This window comes from Doryrhamphus excisus, chromosome 8 (genome assembly GCF_030265055.1).
Source record: "Doryrhamphus excisus isolate RoL2022-K1 chromosome 8, RoL_Dexc_1.0, whole genome shotgun sequence".
Taxonomy (NCBI): Eukaryota; Metazoa; Chordata; class Actinopteri; order Syngnathiformes; family Syngnathidae; genus Doryrhamphus; species Doryrhamphus excisus.
Genome location: NC_080473.1, coordinates 7,216,893 through 7,236,722, shown reverse-complemented (window position 1 = coordinate 7,236,722; position 19,830 = coordinate 7,216,893). Strand labels below are relative to the sequence as shown.

Genomic DNA, 19,830 nt, shown 5'->3' with positions numbered 1-19,830 from the left:
GTGGTTATAGCGCAGGCCACACAGCTAGGAGATCCGAGGTCGATTCCCCCCTCTCTGTGTGGAGTTTGCATGTTCTCCCCATGCATGTGTGGCTTTTCTCCGGGTACTCCGGTTTCCTCCCACATTCCAAAAACATGTTAGCTTCATTGAAATCAGAGAAACGAATATTAGAAATGAATCAACCATGAATATTAATTTAGAATGTAATAATATAGAATGTAATATTATGAAAATGAAGTCCAAATATAAAGACCAAAACATTGTGTTCTTTAGTCATAAAAACTTGTAATACTACAAGGAGAAAAGGTCATTTTAGTTGCACACAGCTTAAATATTAAAACACCACACCCACACAAGCCGAGCTTTGTTATTCATTTGAAGTCCAAAATAAAAACCGGTCTAAGCCGTCTAAGCGGTCTACCCGGTCGCAGCCTGCAAACCTTGCAGATTGGGTTTAGCAGGAAAAGTTGCTGACAAAGACGTTCAATGAAAATGCAAATATAGAAGTTAAAAAAAATGAAACATCCCGCTCCTCACTGTATTCATCCTGTTGTGTCATTTTTTTAAATGAAAATGTATATTTTAATACACCATGTTCAATTTTTCCAAAGTGTGCAACTACGATCCACACGACTTAAGCAAAACATAATGTACTATATTTCAAAACGTGGAAACATCTCCCACCGCTTTTCCAAGGTCTCCATTCATGGAATCAAACCTTTACATTCATTTCTCAGCATTCGGAACTGAAGTAAAAATCGGCATGTTGATTCATTCATTCATGATCAAAAAAATATTGTTTTTATTTTGGAGTTCAGTCCCTGACCCCAAACCCTGAGGCCAAGTCTCAAGCCACCAAGCGAGGAAGTCAAAGTCAAGTTATACAAAAATCTGATGAGCTCCATTTAAATCACATAGTCGATGAGTTTTATTTCAACATTAACAGTAACTTATATCTCCGCGGAATAAGCCCTTTATTATCCAAAGATTATATTAAGATTATACAATACTTTGGGGGCTTTTGGGTAAGTCCAAATAAAATACTGACAATGGCGTTTTAAAAAGGAAAATATTGTGAATGTCCTTCAGAAATATTGATTTAAGATACATCTATTATGTTAACAAAATTGGTATGTGTCACTGCTTTTCTTTGAGGCAAAAAATGAAAAGGGCATGAATGAAATGAAATGAAAATTTACCAAAAATGTTTCAAAACAATAATAGCAAAATTCTTTTTTTTTTATTGCAAAACATTTTTTTTGCTTTCAAATCACAATTTGTTTTCAACTGCTTTTAAAATTGCATTTTTTTTCTTTCAAATAAATGTGATTTGACGGTATAAAAAGGCCAATTTGTATCCCTGGCAAAACGTCTTCTTCGTCATTGCTTCATCGTAAGCGTAGTGCGCCCCCTGTTGATTCCACCCAACTTAAGCACAATTGACAATCCCATATCTGTATGCATGTATACGGAGACCCATTTTTTAACGCAAATAATGAAAAAATATTCTACATTTAGTTATGAAGAGTTGTATATGTAATTTATGTTGTCTAGTAAATATTTAGTACTTTTTGTTTGACAACATTACGTACCGTCCAGACGTATGACGTTCGCTGACGTCACACGGCAACTCAAAAATCGAAGTACATTTCTCCAAGGCGGATACTCTTGTATTGTAATAAACATATTTACATGCATTATTCCACTCTGTATGCCCAGACCGCCGCAGTAATTGGAATATCTTTTCATGGACACTACGTTTGGGATCGAAATCTCCGCCTTTTCCACCTAAGGCAACATTCTTACATCTGTTAGCAAAACTTGCTAGCTAGCAGGCTAGCGTCGAGCTAGCTATGCATTAGCACGATAGCCTAGCTTGCTAACCAGTGTCAACTGTCTAAAAGGTAAACAAACAATTTTGAGGCCGTTTCTTGTATGTGTGTGTTCTCGTAACATTATCGGGTTGTCTCTGCAGATTTTTTACGTCGGATAAAATGTCGGCTGTACAGAAGAGTTGAGGGCAGCAACAGCGTCTACGAAAAACAATACAAATCCCGATTCTCCCACCCCCCGTCACTAGCAAGGCCGACTTAGCTAGCGCTGCACAGTCTGTACCTAATTATTGCCTTTTGCGTTTCATATAAGTCTCTTCTCACGATGTCAACTTTGCATGAGTATTCCCAGGCGTTCGATAATGGTCAGAGGTAATAGTCTGACACGTTGTTTGTGCTTTTTATCCGGATAGTAGCTCCTCATGTTACAGGTGCTACCGATGTATTGGTGGGAGTTTGCAACATGCTCCCCGAGTCTTGCCGGTCACAACTCGGCCGTTTTGTATGGTTTTATGGGTGCACTGTATAGTACCTTTATTAGATACACTGTCAACTATGCGGTATGTCGACAATCGTTTTTATGTTGGAAAAATGGGCTGGTACTATTGACAGCGCCTTGTTTTGACAACTGCTTCATTTGGTGCCCTGTCGCATGGCCATATCATAATTGACTAAACAGGCATTTCAAGCATAAATAGTTGTCCAGTTTATAATCTCTATGTACAAGCGCTTTAATTGTATTATTACTGTATGGTTTTGTTTCTAAATGTGTAATTGACACAGAGTTAAACTGAAATAACAAGGGTGCCAACTAAATAAACAGTTTAATTGTGGCAACAGGGTGGGAAGACCTGACTGCCTATTGGGGTGAACTGTGTTATTTTACTGGCATGCTTTTATTTTGAAGGCCAATATTATAACAGCAGACCGAAAGCCGTGCTGCTTCTTTGACAGGAACAGAAAATGAATTTTGTCATGCAATTTCACATAGGGGAAGGCGAAATTAAAATGTGAGGGCCCTGGTAAAGAAGGGATGGTTAGGCTCCAACTGACCTGTGACCCTCATGAGGATGATGGATAGTTTTGAGTCATAAGCTGCTCTCATTTAAAATACTAACACAATTTTTCCTGTTTTTGTTGTTTGTTTAGATAACCAATGTGATCCCGAACATGCAGGAGTGAAAAGCGTTCGCTGTGGGTCTGCGATTCTTTTGGACCCCGTCACTGTACAAGGCACCCCCCATATTTTCCACACGGCGACCTGTCAGGATTTTCTGTCAGGTTTTATGGAAACCTAAACCATGTGAGGGTCGCCGAGTTGTGCCCATCGCAGGACTGTTGCAGAAACGACCCCGCTGTGCGGGGGGGATAGACTGACCCTGCCTCTGAAAAGTGTGCTCCTGTGGCCCCTTCACCCCCATCTGCACATTTCTGCTCTCCTTTTTGTAAAAGGAGGCGCGCCATGATGTTTCGAGACCAGGTGGGTATCCTCACAGACTGGTTCAAGGGCTGGAACGAGTGCGAACAGACGGTGGCACTATTGTCCCTCCTGAAGAGGGTGTCCCGCACCCAGGCTCGCTTTTTACACATATGCCTTGAACACTGGCTGGCGGACTGCACCGAGATCCACATCCTGGAAGCGGAGGCCAATAACGCAGGTAGGTGAACATATATTTTTCACGGTTGTTCCAGGACGATGATCCGCCTCCCATGTAATTTCTAAATCATTTCCTCTGCCTGCCGTTCATCCTCAGCTGTTGTCAACCAGTGGCACCAGGAGCCGAAGGAAAAAGTGGTATCCTTGCTCCTCTCCCATCTGCCTTTGCTGCAGCCGCGCAACAGCGAGGCCAAATGTGAGTACATGAAGCTGCTTCAGAAGGTGTTGAGTCACACCATCGAGAGCAGCTTGTTTGTGGAGGAGAGCAGACAGCTACTGTCCTACGCACTCATCCACCCCGCCACCACGCTGGAAGACCGCACGTCTTTAGCCATGTGGCTCAATCACCTGGAGGAGCACCTATCCACTGGGTACATGCCCTCTACCCGGGCTCCTCCTAGCCCGTACCACCCGCGCCAGGGCTCGGATGAGTGGTCCAGCTCTGCCGATGCCCTGGAGCCTGGCCAGGCCTGGCACGACAAGTCCCCATCATCCAGCACGTCTCCTGCAGGCCAGAACGGGCACATGGCTTTTCCGGGCGGCTTGTCCTCTCCTGTCAACAGCAATAACACAGGTTGATTTTTCATCTTTTATATACAGTATGTATGCCATTTTGTGCTATTTGACACAGACATACATTTAATTTGGTGCCTGTTTTAGAGTAATATTAACACATGGGAAATGAATGGATTTTTTTTACTTCAAAACAACACAATTAATGCAGTTATTTACCTATTCTAAAAATGTGTCCTGTATAAAAGTATAAATTCAGAATCCGGCGTTACTATAGTTTAGGCGCATCCAAAATAGAACAAGACGTCGTCGAACGTCCACTTTTATGTGAACGCGCACTGAGCACAAAGCCAAGAACCGGACTTGCCAAGGTTTTGTTGACTGTTTCTATAATTGCCATAATAAGGAAACTGAACTTCTTTCTGGTCACATCTGCACCAACAAGGCAGATGGTTGATGGTTGGGAGCATGTTTATCAAAACAAAAACATTTTAATAATATTTTCAATTGTGTTCAAACTAATTGTGGTCCATATCTGTATAAAAAAATAAGCTATATAGCCGCTCACTCAATATATTACATTACATCACATTTTTTAAGTTGTGGCGGTTTTCATTTTGTAGTGTAATCTTGTAAAAGTACCATGCAAATAACACACGCATGCCTCATATTTTACAGACCTCTCCACATTCCCAGGTCTCGGTGGGCAGATGCAACCCAGCCCTCTGAAGAAGCCCATGGCTCTCATGGCCTCCAGTCCCCAGGCTTGTGGCTCAGAGTGGGGCAGCCAGGACGACACGGGGAGCCGGCAGAACTTCCTACCCTCGGATCACGCACCCCTCTCGCCGCAGAGCAGCGTGGCCTCCTCAGGTAGCGAGCAGACGGAAGAGCAGGGCTCGGCACGCAACACCTTCCAGGAGGATGGCAGTGGCATGAAAGGTTAGAGACAGACTCTCTCTGCTCTCTGACTCGTCACTTTGTCTCACCGAGTTTATTTTTGTTTGTAGATGTTCCTGCGTGGTTGAAAAGTCTCCGTCTTCACAAATACGCATCACTTTTCTCCCAAATGACCTATGAGGAAATGATGATACTTACAGAGCAGCACCTGGAGTCACAGGTTTGTAAGACTTGCTCTCAGTCACACCAACCTCAAAACACAGTCTTGCATGCTGCACAGTGAGGCAGCAAGTCATCTTAGGGCATGGGTCACCAAAGTGTGGGGTGCATTTTCAGGCCGTAGTATGTTCTTCATCTCGTCATATTGCAAAAATGAGCAGCAGTATGGTTTCATGCCAACAAAGAGTACTACAGATGCAGTATTTGCTTTAAGAATGTTCATAGAGCAATACAGAGAAGGTCAGAGGGAGCTGCATTGTGTCTTTGTAGATCTGGAGAAAGCCTATGACAGAGTCCTAGAGAGGAACTGTGGTATTGTAGGAGGAAGTCTGGAGTAACAGAAGTATGTCCAAGTGGTGCAGGACATGCATGCGGACTGTAAGACGGGTAAGATGTGCTGGAAATGTGGGACAATGAACTACAGACTCGATGCCCAACCCGCGTCTTATATGAGATCATGGTGTGGACATGTGGGTTAACTCTTGCATCTGTTGTGGGTTAACTCTTGCATCTGTCTTTGTCCGTCTCACAGTGATGCAACTTAAAAAACATTAAAACTAGAACGTTCTCCTTGACGAGCCCTGATACCTCGTCATTCTCACAGGGTACGAAAGTGTAGTCCTATATTGTTTTACAAAGTCACAGCTTACCATGCTGTAAAAAATGTACTTTCTTTTGCCGTTTCTGTCTGCATCTTCTCTGCTGCACCCGAGTGAACGAGAATGAACGTTTGTGGAGGGCCAAGGTACTTGGCAGGGTTCAGCACACAGACACAGGAACCAAGCAAAATAAGTTAATATATCAGTTACATATTCACCCATGTTGATGATGCATCATAATCGCGCTGCACCGCGGCCTAGTGGTTAGCATGTCAGGAGTTCTACAGTACAACATCTGCATGTTGTCCCTGTGCGCTTCCTCCCACATTCCCAAAACCTGCATGGTTAATTGGCAACTCTAAATTGTCCACAAGTATGGCTGTGAGTGTGAATGGTTGTTTGTCTATTATATATGCTGCTGGCTGGTGACCTGTCCAGGGTGTACTCCGTCTCTTGCTCATTGTCAACTGGGATAGGCCCCAGCAGACCCTGTGACGCTAGTGAAGACAAGCGGCATGATGGATGGATGGACGGACGGACGGCTGATTGGTCATAATCGGTCGGGCTCTACTGAACACCAACAACTTCCATTGTTTGTGATCTCTGTTTTGTTCACACCTTTACCCCTCATGCAACATTAGCTTCCTTGATGACGTCTTTTCTTCTGCTGTTGATGCAGGCAAACAGACTAGTCTGGGTAACATTCTCTTTTGCTCTTTTGGGAGGAATCTGGCCACATCTTTACCACCAGTTCAAAGTGCCAAAGGGTAAAATACAAGTTTGTTCTGTGCAATATTGTACGACAAACGAGGCAGCATGCGAGAAGGCAAATCCGAGTCGCACGAAAACAGAGGCGTTTGAAAGCTGAGATTTAACTGTTAGATATTACACTAAAAAAAGCTAAAGTGTGGTTGTTTTCTTTAGATATCTTAAGATCATGCATAAAATGTATAAAAAGCGGCCCCCGCATCCTTTGTTTTTTTGCAGTGGTAGAGAATGCTTCTGTCTCCATTATTTCCAATTGGATCACGTGTTTCAAAATTCAAGCAAATTTGTTATTGTCCTGCGTCCCTGAAGGGAATGTGTTCAACCTTGAGGTTTCCCAGTGTATCCTTCCTCTCTCATCTATGGTAAACTCCAGCAGCCATAAACATGACAGTACGTCACCTGTCAATGAGGCGTGAAATGAAACAATGTACCCAGCAGTGGTAGGCAGCCAGTCACACATAACAGTTGCACGATCTCCTTGCTGCCCCCTGGCTTTAATGAAACAGATGGTGGTGATTACGTTTGTTATGTCGTGACACACTGCTTCTTGACATGCACTCTTGTTGTCTCTCCTTTTTAGAACGTCACTAAGGGAGCACGCCATAAAATTGCCCTGAGCATCCAAAAACTGCGCGAGCGGCAGAGTGTGCTCAAGTCTTTAGAAAAGGTAAGACACTGTCAACGCTTTTAAAAGATAACCTACAAGATAGATGGTCATGCTTGGTCATGGTTTCTTTTCATTTAAACAAGCATCAGGTTACAATGGAATGCATCCCATCATCAGTCCACAGTTCCACATGTCCAAAAGGAGTAGGAAGAAGCAAAGCTTATTAAATCTCACCCCCACCCCCATCTGTTACTGTTACATTTAGTCACTTCTTGCTTTCCTGGTATGATTTGTTTTTACACAGACAGAAGTATCAAGTGATGTAACCATATAGTGACATAATGGTGACGTCTTTACAACCACGATAAATAATGATCATAGATATAGCCATCCAAATAGTGATATAATGGTGACGTCTTTACAACCATGATAAATAATGATCATAGATATAGCCATTCAAATAGTGATATATAATAACAATACAGGCAACATGACAAGTTTTAGTATTAGTGATATAGGGAGTTAGGATGTTCTCTATAAGCGGCATTCTGGATTATCCTGACTGATCTTTTTTGCTACATTTAGCCAGTGAAGATTGCTTTTATAGTTAGTAGCCCAAGTCTCCACACAATAAGTTAGATATGGTAGAACCAGAGAACAATAAAGAGTTTGGAGGGATTTCTGATTGAGAACCAATTTAGCTTTGTTCAATATAGAAATGTTTCTGGCCACCTTATGATGTATATTTGTAATATGAGGTTTTCACTTTCCAGCTCATTTTTCCATCTATTACGATCCCCACAAATGTATTTTCCCACCCCCTTTCAATGCACCGTCTATTTGTATTTGCTGGTACGTGTCTTTTCTCCTGCTACCAAACAGCTTGATTTTAGTTTTACTCAGGTTCAAGGACAATCTGTTTTTATCAAACCATGGTTTTAATATGACCATTTCATCTCTGACATTTTTCATGATTTCTTCTCTGCTTCCTCCGGGACAAAAAGCAGTGGTATCATCCAGGGTGCACCCCGCCGTCTTTGTCCTGGATCATTACAGCAGACTAATCTCCATTTCTTTGCAGGACATTTTGGAAGGAGGAAACCTGCGCAATGCCCTGCAGGAGTTGCAGCAGATCATCATCACACCCATCAAGGCCTACAGCACACAGAGTGCCCCACCGACGACCCCCCAGGAGCTGCCCAGTTCTCCTTCAGAAGCCACAAAGTCGGCGGCGGATAAGGAAGCGGCTCCAGAGGGTTTCCATTCCCACAACACGCCTCCTTGTGATGGAGACTCTTCGGCAACGCCCATTTCGGATGGCGACATTGCTGGACAGTTCACCCGAGTCATGGGCAAGGGTAAGGTGCACCAAAATGCAACAACAAACATTTAGGATATCACAAAGTGGAAGCAGGAAGTAGCACACAAACCAACCTCTTTAGTGGCGCCCAAACAAATGCAGTAATTCTTGCTTCACTCCATGAGTTGTCAACTCCATGTCCTAGTCTCACTCAATACAAAGCGTCACCATGGCAACTCCATTTCAAATAACATGCTGATTGGGCCTCTTCCCCCATCTCTGCGGTATAGCACATGACTGGCAGCTCTTTCTATTTTAGCTCCTTGTGTGAAAGTCGTTCAGTAATAAGATGGAGTTCACATGTTCCTCTCACTAATGGAGCCTCTTCTCATTTATTTTCTCTTGTGTACTTCATGAGAGATACCTATCAAACTTTAGGCCATGATGTTTGTGCCAATCCTATATCTTCATTACAGTGTGCACGCAGCTGCTGGTGTCCCGGCCAGATGAGGAGAATATCAGCTGTTACCTTCAGCTCATTGAGAAGTGTCTAACACACGAGGTGAGAAGGAACAAAGTGACTGTCATCAGTTTCACCTCCGAATGAGTGAAAGAGTGGAATTTTCCTGTCTCGCTGAAAGGCTTTCACAGAAACCCACAAGAAGCGTCTGGTATCCTGGAAGCAGCAGGTCCACAAACTGCTCCGCCTCGTCCCCCGGAAAGCCATGTTGGACATGCCCGTGTACCGACAGAAAGGGTGAGCTGAAAAACTCAATCATCCGCCCTTTCACCCGAATACGCCATCCCAGACACAGACTCCTGGTGTATTTTCTTTAGTCTTGTTGTCTGTTCTTGCTCCAGCTGGGCCTACGGATCCAACTCCCTCCCCACAGCAGGCTCTGTGAGTGGAGGTGTGGGCAGACGGGGTCAGAGACAGTTCCAGATAACGCCTCGAGGACTTCAGGCCGGGCGTATTGGTCTGCTGAGTCCCGGCGGGATCGGGGGCGCCTCTCCTCGCCACACACTCACTAACCCCACGCTGGCAGGCCAGGGTCGACAAGTCAGTATCGTACACGCGGTGCCGTGTGTCATTTGTTTCCATTTTCATTCTGATCACAGACAACTTCAACGGCTTCTGTTCAGTGACTGACCCGAATGAATGAGGTGACTCATTTGTGAATTTGTCCTCATTTAGAGTCTGTGGTTTGCCAACCCCGGGGGCAGTAACAGCATGCCAAGTCAAAGTCGCAGCTCCGTGCAGCGGACCCACTCACTTCCTGTCCACACCTCCCCGCAGACCATGCTCATGTTCCAGCAGCAAGGTATCGTGTGAAAAAGCCCCTCCCACTCATTGTTGACATAGAGCGGTCTCATTTTGTCTTGAAATAACATAATAGCGTATATCTTCTCGGCAACCTCTTCGTGTTGTTTTTCTGAAGTCCACAAGGTGGCAGTAGTTGCATTTGAAGCATCACAAGTGGTCTGCATCCAGTATGAAGGTTCATTTGTTTCTTTGGTAGCAAATCCTGTTTTAGTCACTGGATTTAGTTTCTTAGCAGGATTTTATCCCGAAAATTTAATAAATGTCATTGGAAACCAAATGCACGTTTTTGAAATTGGGTTAGTTAAAATACAGACTTTGAACATTAATTTTGCTAAAACTCAGTCCTTAACAGCTGAGTTTATAAAATTCAGAGTTTGATAAAAATCCACATATGTGAATCCTCATGAGGCACGATGTCACAAAAACTTGGATGTGTGTGTGTGTTTTGAAAAATTGAAATGATTTGCACTGAATTAGCTTTTTTGAATTTTATAAACACTGCTTTGAATGTGTGTCTCCTTTATGGAATGTACACCGTTGTTCTCCAAGCAGCCGTTATTGATGCAGATGTGGTGAATTCATCGGTCAACTTTCCACTTTACTTCCTCTTCATGTTTGTCCGAGTGGTTAGCGTGCAGGCCACACGGCTAGGAGAGTTCGATTCCCTGCACGGGCATCTCTGTGCGGAGTTTGCATGTTCTCCGTGTGGCCAACGCCACAAAATTCGAACCACAAATTGGCAAGGGACAACATTAATATGAATGAAATAATTTTTTTATGTGAACTTCTCAAATACATGTTTTATTGAATAAATCACATTTGTTACATTTGCGATTGCGGCCACACAGTCAGGAGATGGGAAGACCTGGGTTGGAATCCCCCTGTGTGGAGTTTGCATGTTCTCCCCGTGCACGTGTGGCTTTTCTCCTGGTACTCCACTTTCCTCCCACATTTCAAAAACATGCTCGGTTAATTGGCCACTCCAAATTGTCCATAGGTATGAATGTGGGTGGGAATGGCTGTTTGTCTGTATGTGCCCTGGGATTGGCTGCCACCAGTCCAGGGTGGACCCCTCCTCTCGCCCCAGCTGGGATATGCTCCAGCCTACCCCACCCTGGTGAGGATAAGCGGTATAGAAAACTGATGGATATTAAGCCGCATTTCAATTGTCTAGTCTTTTATTTTTCTTTCACAGACTACTAGTTATTTAGAGCGTGAAAAGGCATCCCAACATTTCCATGCTAGACATGCTGGACAACAAAAAAGTTATTGGTCCGACTCCAAAAAAAGCGAGCTGCTCTTCCTCTGTGCTGGAGACACCATAACAAGACAGGCGAGCAGTGTGTCGCTGTAAACAATCTGTCACGTTGTACAAGACACACACACACAAGCCTTTGCTGTCCTCGGCTCATTTGCCAGATGCCACACACACGCAGTGTTGCAGATTTCTCTTGTAATGGTCCTGTCATGTTCAGACAGTGTCAATGTTGACCTCTTTAATAACAAGACTTGCCTGTAGAAGATGCAAATACATGTGGCTGCTTGCTACTCGTATTGCAATACTCGGGTTTTTGTATTTCCCACTGAGAGTACCATTGCAGGAGATGGATGTTACTGCTGACGGTCATCATTACATACATTTACTTATGTGTAAAGCATCATTCCCATAATATTATAATGGGGAATAAGGTCCAAATATTATGGGGACAACGTCTCAATATTCCAAGATGCATGTATGAAGAAACAGGGTTTCCCCTGGGATTTTCTGAAGGTGGGGTGCGTGGGACGGCCTGCGATGTGATGTGCCGCTGCTTTGTCTACAATTGTTTTTTTTATTATGTCAAATGGCAATTTTTAATAACTTTATTCATAAAAAAATGTTCAACAATCAGCAGAAAATGAACACCGCAAAAATAACATGACTGTCTAAGGCTGGACACAACAAGGGCTCTAATTCCGTGGCGCAGCCAACACAGTGGTAATTTGGTCCAGCGCACCACTGTGCCCAGCCAATTTGGTCGTTTGGTAGACTGGACTGTGCCGAGATGGGCGCCGTGGTGCAGGTCGAGGTGTCCACATTTTCAGCTTTAGCACAGTGACAATTTTCGTGACAAAACAGCACGCCAAAGGTACGCTGAAAACTCGCCGGCTCCGACCTGGTCTATTCTTGGTACAGGCGAAGCGCAGCCTGCACAGCGGTAAATTGGTTGACAAGTGCACAGTGACGACACGTCACCAAAACCTCACAGGCAGATTATTGTCAGTGTCAGGCACATTTCAATGCAACCAGCAACCACTATTTAATATAAGCGTCTGAACCAGCATGTACATGTTTGTATTCACTGTGCCGTCACATCTGATGTCCGATCAAAGACGTCACACATAATGGGAAGTCAACCCGACAGCAGATTCATATTTCTACCGTGTGAACTAAACTTTGAACGAGTTCATGAGAACTATGAACTTGCACAACACTCAAAGCCAAACAATATTGTTGCGCATACTGCGCCATGAAAAAGTCATGTCAGCAATACTTTGGTTGCATTATTTTTAATGCTTTACAAAGCCATTTTCATAACAATATTCAAACCCACAATACATGTTTGTAGTAAAAGCTTATTAGTAAAAACAAAACAGGATCCATGTCGGATTGGCAAGACTGCCAAAAACTCTGATACGTACGATGGAAAAGCCACATGATGGGGGCTGCCTTACTAATCAATACTTTGAATGCTGATTCCTCCTGTGGGCTGTGACCACTTTTACTCTCTTCCTGTTAGATTGCCAAGTTCCAGGAGCTGACCTGGAGATTAACCCTACGCTGGAGTCGCTGTGCCTCAGTATGACAGAGCATGCCTTGGGGGGTGAGTGTCCTCATCTGTGTCACGCATAAAGCTCTCTAAAGTGTGAATGTTCCATACTATTGGCCAGGAGGGGATGAAAAAGACAGAGATAATGATTCATATTTTCCATGGTTGTAGTGCCCATAATGATATGGGCGCGCGAGTGATGTCGTGCTCCATACGTCTGCAGTCTGAAATATTTTATGTTTCTATACTATGTTTCGCCTTGGGATTGTAAATATGCAATTTGCAATGGTTGTAAGGCGCTGCGGTGGGTGCTAAGGTGTCTGACTTTAATGCTTCTTATCTAATATCACACCACACTCACACGCAGCTCGCCTTCATGTGGCAATAATCACATTTTTTACTTGACTATTGGTCACGATCTGCCAGCTTCATTCTAGCACGGGGTTTCAATTATTAATAAATAATGCTGTTAAATGCCGTTTTCTGGTTGAATATGGCCAGTTGATTAAAATAAATGCATATTTAATAGGCATGCATCTGTATAGAACTGTTCCATAGAGGGGTCTCGGATTGGTACGCATGTCTATCGAACAACATCATCACCGTGGCTGGCGTGCACAGTGACTCAAACTACTGCAGATTCCATGGCAACCATCCACCCAGCGGCGAGTCAAACGTTCGTCCGATTGTGCAGCCTCGCCAGTAGTCCCATTCCAAAGCATATCCAGCGAAATGCTGATTTAGCAGTTACAAACATAGTCGGCATGGCCGTGAGTTTATATTGCAGCCCAACATGTTGCTAATGCTAGGAGTCCACTGTGCCGGCGCCAGTTGGCGCCAAAGGTTATGTGATTGGCGCATAGTGGCTCGCTGCAGCGCCAAATGAATGTAGCTCGGCATGTTGCCGTTATTCGGCCCCACAGCGAGCCACTGTGCGCTGACTGGCGCCGGCCCAGTGGACTCCTAGCATTAACGACATAGAGTTAAGATAACCTTTGTTTGTTAGTTCTTCCTCTACTATGGTGCTGTTATGTTACTTTTTTGGCCAGTGTAGTTTGGAATTGGCTTTGTAACTGAGCAAGATTGAATTGAAACATGGGTAATTATGCCTCAAGGTTTATTAAAGTGCACTGGCAAACTTAAAGGTGAATTTGTGATCTTGGTCATATTGACTCATATTGAATACATTTATATTGATAATGCTGTACAGACTGTAGCATGAATCATTTCATGGACATATTTAATTGCACTAACAAAAGTATTATTGACTCAAGAGTCAAATTACATTTTGAATAGTATAAAATTGTACATGTTGGCAGGTCTGCACTAACAGTCACATCTTCAACCTAAATGTTCGTTTGACTTTTTATTCAATATTTGACCAGAAAAGCGTGTTTGTGGTCACATGTTTTTGGAATTTTTTTTCAGGAAGAGATTAATTGGATTTGCATGGATTTGGTTAATGTCCATTCCGGTTAGAGTGGGACCATCTGGAATGAATCAATGATGCTAACCAAGGTTCCACTCTTCTCTGCATTGTATTTGTCTTGACATGTTTTCTTCTCATTCCCACAACAGACGGAAGCGATCGGACATCGACAATATGAAAAGAAGAATAAAGGAGAGGGGAAAAGATACTGGAGGCCTGCTCAGTTCCTCATCACCCAGCACAAAGATTTACGTACGCTCAAGAAAACCAGGCAAAGCAGTCACTACATAATGACAAAAAAACTGTGTATATGTTCAAATATTTTTGTACTTTATTATATACAACTAAGTTTATTACAGAAGAAACAGAATACAGATAATTATTATATTGCAGGGCAGTGAGGAAGGTGAACAGCCGTGTCACTTGCGGGACTGTGACATGGCATAACCCGAGAGAAAAGGATCGGTGCTGTCTTAAAGCGGCCGCCATGATTTCTTCTTTTCTTCTTCCCCAAAACAAACAGCAACAAACACGGCCACCTCCCATCATGCTAAATTCAACCCGATGTAAGGCACTTTCTCACAGCCCTTTGGCGCTCGACTGTAATTGGCTGAAGAGTACACTTCCTGAACTAACGTTTTCATGTGTCGTGGCATCCCAACTAAAAGTGCAGGAGGACGAGCACGTAACTTGGCAGCAGGTGTTAGCCTGTGTTTTGGACATTGAGAGGAAGTTGCTCCCCTCCTCAACTTCTGCAAAGCCAAAGAGAAGGTTCATTTGGGAGGGGTATCCATGAATGCAACAAGAATGGGTTAACTTAAAAAAAAAATGCAGTACGCAGGCTGCCGTTTGTCTTCTTATTTTAACTCCCTACTGCGCAAGTGATGAGGAATCGTGCCGAGGAGGGTGGTACTACTATTGCACAAGAGCTGTTTTGGCTCAAGCTTGATCAAAGCTCGAGTCCTCGTACTTACAGAACAGCTCTTTTTTCCACGCCCTCATCCTCAGTGCGGCCGCCGTGACGATTTGATGAATCATGCGTTTCAAGGTGCTCGAAGATGTCCATATTTTCTGTTTGTGTCTGTTTCCGTAAAGCCTCGACATTATCACGTGCTATCAGTGTTGAAAAAAAGATAAGAAAAAAGCCGTCTTCTCCCAACCTCTGTCTTGGAATGTGGCAGGGTGGAGGTGCATGTACGTTGAATATGGTCTTTATGGGTCACTTCTTTTGTTTTTGGTTGCATCATGAGGCAGGGATAACCATTGACAATTTCTTTCAACAGAAGGTCACATGCAGACAGACAGCTGTATTTTTTACTTGCCCTTGATATTGATAACTTATGCTTATTTTCTATAATCGCATGTTTTTGCCACACTAATACAGCACTGTTGTAGAAAAGAGGACATGGCGAGCGGACATCTTGCAACTAAAGTTGTGTTTATAACGTACTGTTTACATCTCTAAGATAACGCCCACTTCATATGTGATGTCATGATTTGGAGAAAAAAAAATGCTTTACCCCTTTTTTCTATGGACTCCCGATGTTGAAATTGTTGACCGTCACGTCCCGATAAGATGTTCCTGTGGTGCCTGAAACCGCACAACATGTTAATTCCCTGGTCTTGAGTCATGGTTTTCTTCAGAGCAGGCTCTTAGGATAGATCTGACTTGCTAAAAAAAAAAAAAACAGCATCACACTCGTGCCCAGCAAGGACCTCACCAGAGCTGACTCATTGTCATCAGCTGTGGCTTGTTACGTATGGCTCAGATGCTCCTTCTCATAGCCTAGTCCATGTAAGGCTGCACACGGGCAGAACGGCACTTTATAGCGCAGAATCAAGATGCAGCAGGGTATGACGACGCTTTTCTGAGCCACCGTCGAAATCAAAAACACTACACAACAACTGGCCAAGGAATATGTTTACTCCATGTTTACATTCCAGTGATGCATAAAAACGTGTGAGAAAGTATACTTTTTCTGCACAGGAAATAAACATCTGCTCAGATGAACGGTCACATTGAGGTCATTGCTGTCCCTGCCAAGCTTTATTGATGACTCAACAGCAACGCACTCGCCATGCTTTGTCTTTACACTTTCTATTCCATTCTGATACATTTGCAGGCATTTTCTAATGTTTCATGAGATCCTGTGCATCCCATTGCTTACTCTTTTGTAAGTCATATTTGTGAATGGTCTGAAGTGCAGCATCTGTCGGATCTTTTTGACAGTCCAAATAAAGAGGTTCAGTTTTTTTTTTTTTTGCAAAGGAATTTGTTGTTTTTCTTAATGTAACATTGTACGTGACTTCATTATACAGGACTATTGGGATTTCATGTTTCCGAAAAAGCCACAATGATCTGAGAATAAACTCATTTTAATGTAAAAATAGTAATTTGTACGTCGTATACTACAGATATCAGATATTTAGGTAATATCAACTCGTGAACATCATTACACTATATTGTATTATTACATTATGTCTAAAATTTCATGATGACATTCATGATAAAATTTCAAAATGACATTTTGTAATGTCATTTTCTCCCGAATTCCAACATTCAACATTTTTCCTAATGGAATTCTGATGTAAAATTTGTGTTACTATTGTAACAATAACATGATTTGATTGTGAGAACAGAGCGCAGGGACCGTCTACAAATATCAATACCGAAAATAAATATTATTCAGTGATAACTCAACCCCTCATAATAACAATTTGGTGGCACCAAACTTCACTGAAGTGTCATTTTTGAACGATGGTTTATTATTCGTTTTCGGAATAGACATTTGTAGAGTCGCTGCCCAATGGAAGTTATCCTACAGAGGACGGCTCGTTTTGATTAAAAAGGTTTGTAGCGTTGTCAGTGTTGGCAAGAGCCAGAGTTTGCAGTCTAACGTTCGCTTGGGAGTTATCGGTCCTGGAAGCTCGAATTTGTGATTGTAGTATTTATTTTCGTTTTACTATATTTTCATAAAAGTTCAACATTATCGTAAAATTACCACTACGTCGTTTAATTCGGTGACAATATGATACCACCCCCCACATCAGTTCGTGACATCATCGAGCAGTAAGTACTTCCGGGTTGAAGGTGTTTAGCGGTTCTGTTTATCTAGCTAGCAAGAGCTAGCCGCCTGTTGGCCAATGTTACTAGTTTCCACAAGATGAAACCAAAGTCCTACCTGTGGTGAAGTGTATGAGGTCAACGCAGGATACGTTCCCAACGTCGTGCTTTAGTAAGTTTGATTTTGTATACGGACATATCGACGTTTAAAGTGTTCCAAGTTAGCAAGTAGCTTCCTGTCAGCCGTGTGCTGACCACAAACAGCTGTTTGCTGAGTTAACCTCACCACCGCTAGAGTTTATTTACCATAAGTTTGTGTTGTGTTATTGACAGTGTGGCATTTAAGGGCATCTTATTTCATCACTTAAGTCACATAGTGACGGTTTGATGCCAGAAGAGACTCCGCAGTTAGTACTTCCACCAAACTAAGACTACCGTCTGTTTATGGGTTATGATTAAATGTACTGATTAGTTTTCCCTTCACAATGTTTGCATTGACCAAGATTTGTTTGAATTATACTCGGTTTACTCCTTTAAATTGCAATCCTACTTTACAGGAATCCATGAATTCTTATGGCAAGAAGTGTTGACTGAACTAGCAAAAAAGAAAACTATTAAAACGGAAGACAATATATTTGCTATAGATCCTAGTCTTATCTTTTTACAAATTGGAGTCCACATCATCTTGTCCATCCTGTATTTATGTACTGTATTGCCTTCATGGCTTTTGCATAAGCCTGTATTGGATAAGGGTGTTGTTTATATTTTATTTATGCCGGCAGCAGTTCATGTTTAATTACGATTGTTTCCTTTGCAGATTGCTTTGAGTAACCATTGCAATCCAGCATGGCGTCACCAAATGAGTCTGGGGCTCGGAGAAAACAGCATGAAAGGGCAGCCCGGCCCAAGGTAAGACTGAGTCGTTCCGAAGAGAGACAGGACCCAGGGTGCAGGCAGAGGGGCGCTAAGGGCAAGTGGAAAGGCTTTGCTGCCCATCAGCCGGCTGTTGAGCGACCCGTCAGTGATGGCTTTGAGTATGGGGATTTCTTAAATGACCTTGAAAGCAAGGACAATGCCGCTGCTGCCTCCTCTCCCCAGAGAGCAAGCTGGAGATGTCATGGGGGGGATGCTGTGGCCTTATTGCTGCCCGAACCAGCGGCATCCACTGAAGGCTTGGCAACAGTCAGCTCTTGTGCAGAGTCATCTACACCCAGTGAAGGAGACTGCAGAGGATCAAACGGCAGTCGGACATTCCGGCAAAAAATCCAAGATGCAATGGGGCAGTGTTTCCCCATTAAGACGCACAGCGCAGAGAGCACGCCCCCACTTCCTCATGCCTTCTTCTTGTCAGCAGGCTGCACCCCCTCTCGACGGAAGATCCATCTAAGTGAGCTGATGTTGGACGACTGCCCTTTCCCCGTGGGGTCAGAGCTGGCTCACAAATGGCATCTCATAAAGCAACACACGGCCCCCATCACTCACCTCCCGGTGCTCGACCCCTCTGCGGCGTGCGGTGCTCTGGCTTCCACCGTGGCGTTGCCGACTGAAGATGTGGATGACAGGCTGAGGGAGCGCAGGCGCATCAGCATCGAGCAAGGCGTGGAGCCGCCACCCCATGCGGAGATCCACACGTTGGAGGTGACGTCCCAAATGAACTCGCTCCACAGGCGCGGCCCCAAAGTGGCTCATGGCTCAAACGAGTTGGCAGGAGGCGAGCGAGCTCCTGCAGCTCATCAGCAGAAGCAGCTTCTCTTGCAGAGGCAGAAGCAGCATCAGCTTCTTCTGCAGAGTTGTTTGGACACCCTGGATGAGGTGGTGGCCTCCTCTTCCTCTTCGGCTGCTAGTGACGTTAGCACTGCGTCTGTGGTCCACCCACAGGAGACCAGCTCGCCCCAGAGAGCTGGCCCACACATTCACACTCAGATTGACTACATTCATTGTTTAGTTCCTGACCTCCTGCAGATCACCAACCTGCCTTGTTACTGGGGCGTCATGGACCGCTATGAGGCAGAGACGCTTCTAGAGGGGAAACCCGAGGGCACCTTCCTCCTGCGCGACTCGGCCCAGGAAGACTACCTCTTCTCAGTCAGCTTCCGCCGCTACGGTCGCTCTCTGCACGCCCGCGTCGACCAATGGAACCACAATTTCAGCTTTGACGTGCGGGATCCTAGCGTCTTCCACGCGACCACCGTCACAGGCCTGGTGGAGCACTACAAGGACCCGAACTCGTGCATGTTCTTCGAGCCGCTGCTGTCCATCCCCATGCCTCGCACGCAGCCCTTCAGCTTGCAGCAAATCTGTCGTGCCGTCATCAGCAGCCGCACCACCTACGACGGCATCAACACGCTGCCCATACCAAACACCTTGAAGAAGCACCTGAAAGAATACCACTATAAGCAGAGGGTACATGTTCGCAGGTTGGACGCATGGTGGGAGTGACCACCAACCACTGGAATCACTTCCAGAAGCCTGTTTCCGCCGTACAAGTGGCCAAATTACTTATTTATTGTGCTGTACCTCCTGCTGCGTCCCACACTGGCACGACAAGATGTAAACTCACTGGTCTCGAACCTGCTTTCTGCTAGAATAAACCTACTGGATTTTTATCCCTGGTTTTCTCAGGTGTGTGTGGTCATGCTATGTATATAATATGGGTTCTGGTGACCAGAGGCAAAATGGATGCCATGTGGGAGATTTTTTTTATAGCGCAATCAGCAATATGTAAACTCAAAAATTAAACACAAATATAGTATTATGTTAGAAAAGGATGCCTTGGAGAGGTATACAAATGACTTCTCACCGTGCTTTTCT

The 19,830-nt window shown here is 44.1% G+C and overlaps 2 protein-coding genes across 5 annotated transcripts in view; both read left to right on the top strand.

The window, feature by feature from the left end:
- LOC131134203 (protein Smaug homolog 2) overlaps positions 1 to 16,210 on the top strand; it is a 74,413-nt gene extending 58,203 nt beyond the window's left edge. For 2 of the 4 annotated variants that reach the window (XM_058079214.1, XM_058079215.1), the window contains exons 3-14: positions 2,982 to 3,490; positions 3,587 to 4,063; positions 4,681 to 4,941; positions 5,010 to 5,119; positions 7,066 to 7,152; positions 8,174 to 8,450; positions 8,869 to 8,954; positions 9,034 to 9,149; positions 9,254 to 9,452; positions 9,588 to 9,714; positions 12,497 to 12,580; positions 14,105 to 16,210. In XM_058079214.1, coding sequence (XP_057935197.1) covers positions 3,295 to 3,490; positions 3,587 to 4,063; positions 4,681 to 4,941; positions 5,010 to 5,119; positions 7,066 to 7,152; positions 8,174 to 8,450; positions 8,869 to 8,954; positions 9,034 to 9,149; positions 9,254 to 9,452; positions 9,588 to 9,714; positions 12,497 to 12,580; positions 14,105 to 14,133 — 2,049 coding nt within the window. In that variant the 5' untranslated portion in view covers positions 2,982 to 3,294 and the 3' untranslated portion in view covers positions 14,134 to 16,210. Of the gene's footprint in view, positions 1 to 1,607; positions 1,905 to 2,981; positions 3,491 to 3,586; positions 4,064 to 4,680; positions 4,942 to 5,009; positions 5,120 to 7,065; positions 7,153 to 8,173; positions 8,451 to 8,868; positions 8,955 to 9,033; positions 9,150 to 9,253; positions 9,453 to 9,587; positions 9,715 to 12,496; positions 12,581 to 14,104 lie in introns of those variants that run through there. The other 2 variants (XM_058079216.1, XM_058079213.1) reach the window with 2 other exon arrangements.
- Positions 16,211 to 16,995: 785 nt separating this feature from the next.
- socs9 (suppressor of cytokine signaling 9) lies at positions 16,996 to 19,625 on the top strand. The gene is made up of 2 exons (XM_058079884.1): positions 16,996 to 17,191; positions 17,837 to 19,625. The coding sequence occupies exon 2, from the start codon at positions 17,866 to 17,868 to the stop codon at positions 19,456 to 19,458; it is 1,593 nt and encodes a 530-aa protein (XP_057935867.1). The 5' UTR covers positions 16,996 to 17,191; positions 17,837 to 17,865; the 3' UTR covers positions 19,459 to 19,625.
- The last annotated feature ends 205 nt before the right edge of the window (positions 19,626 to 19,830 follow it).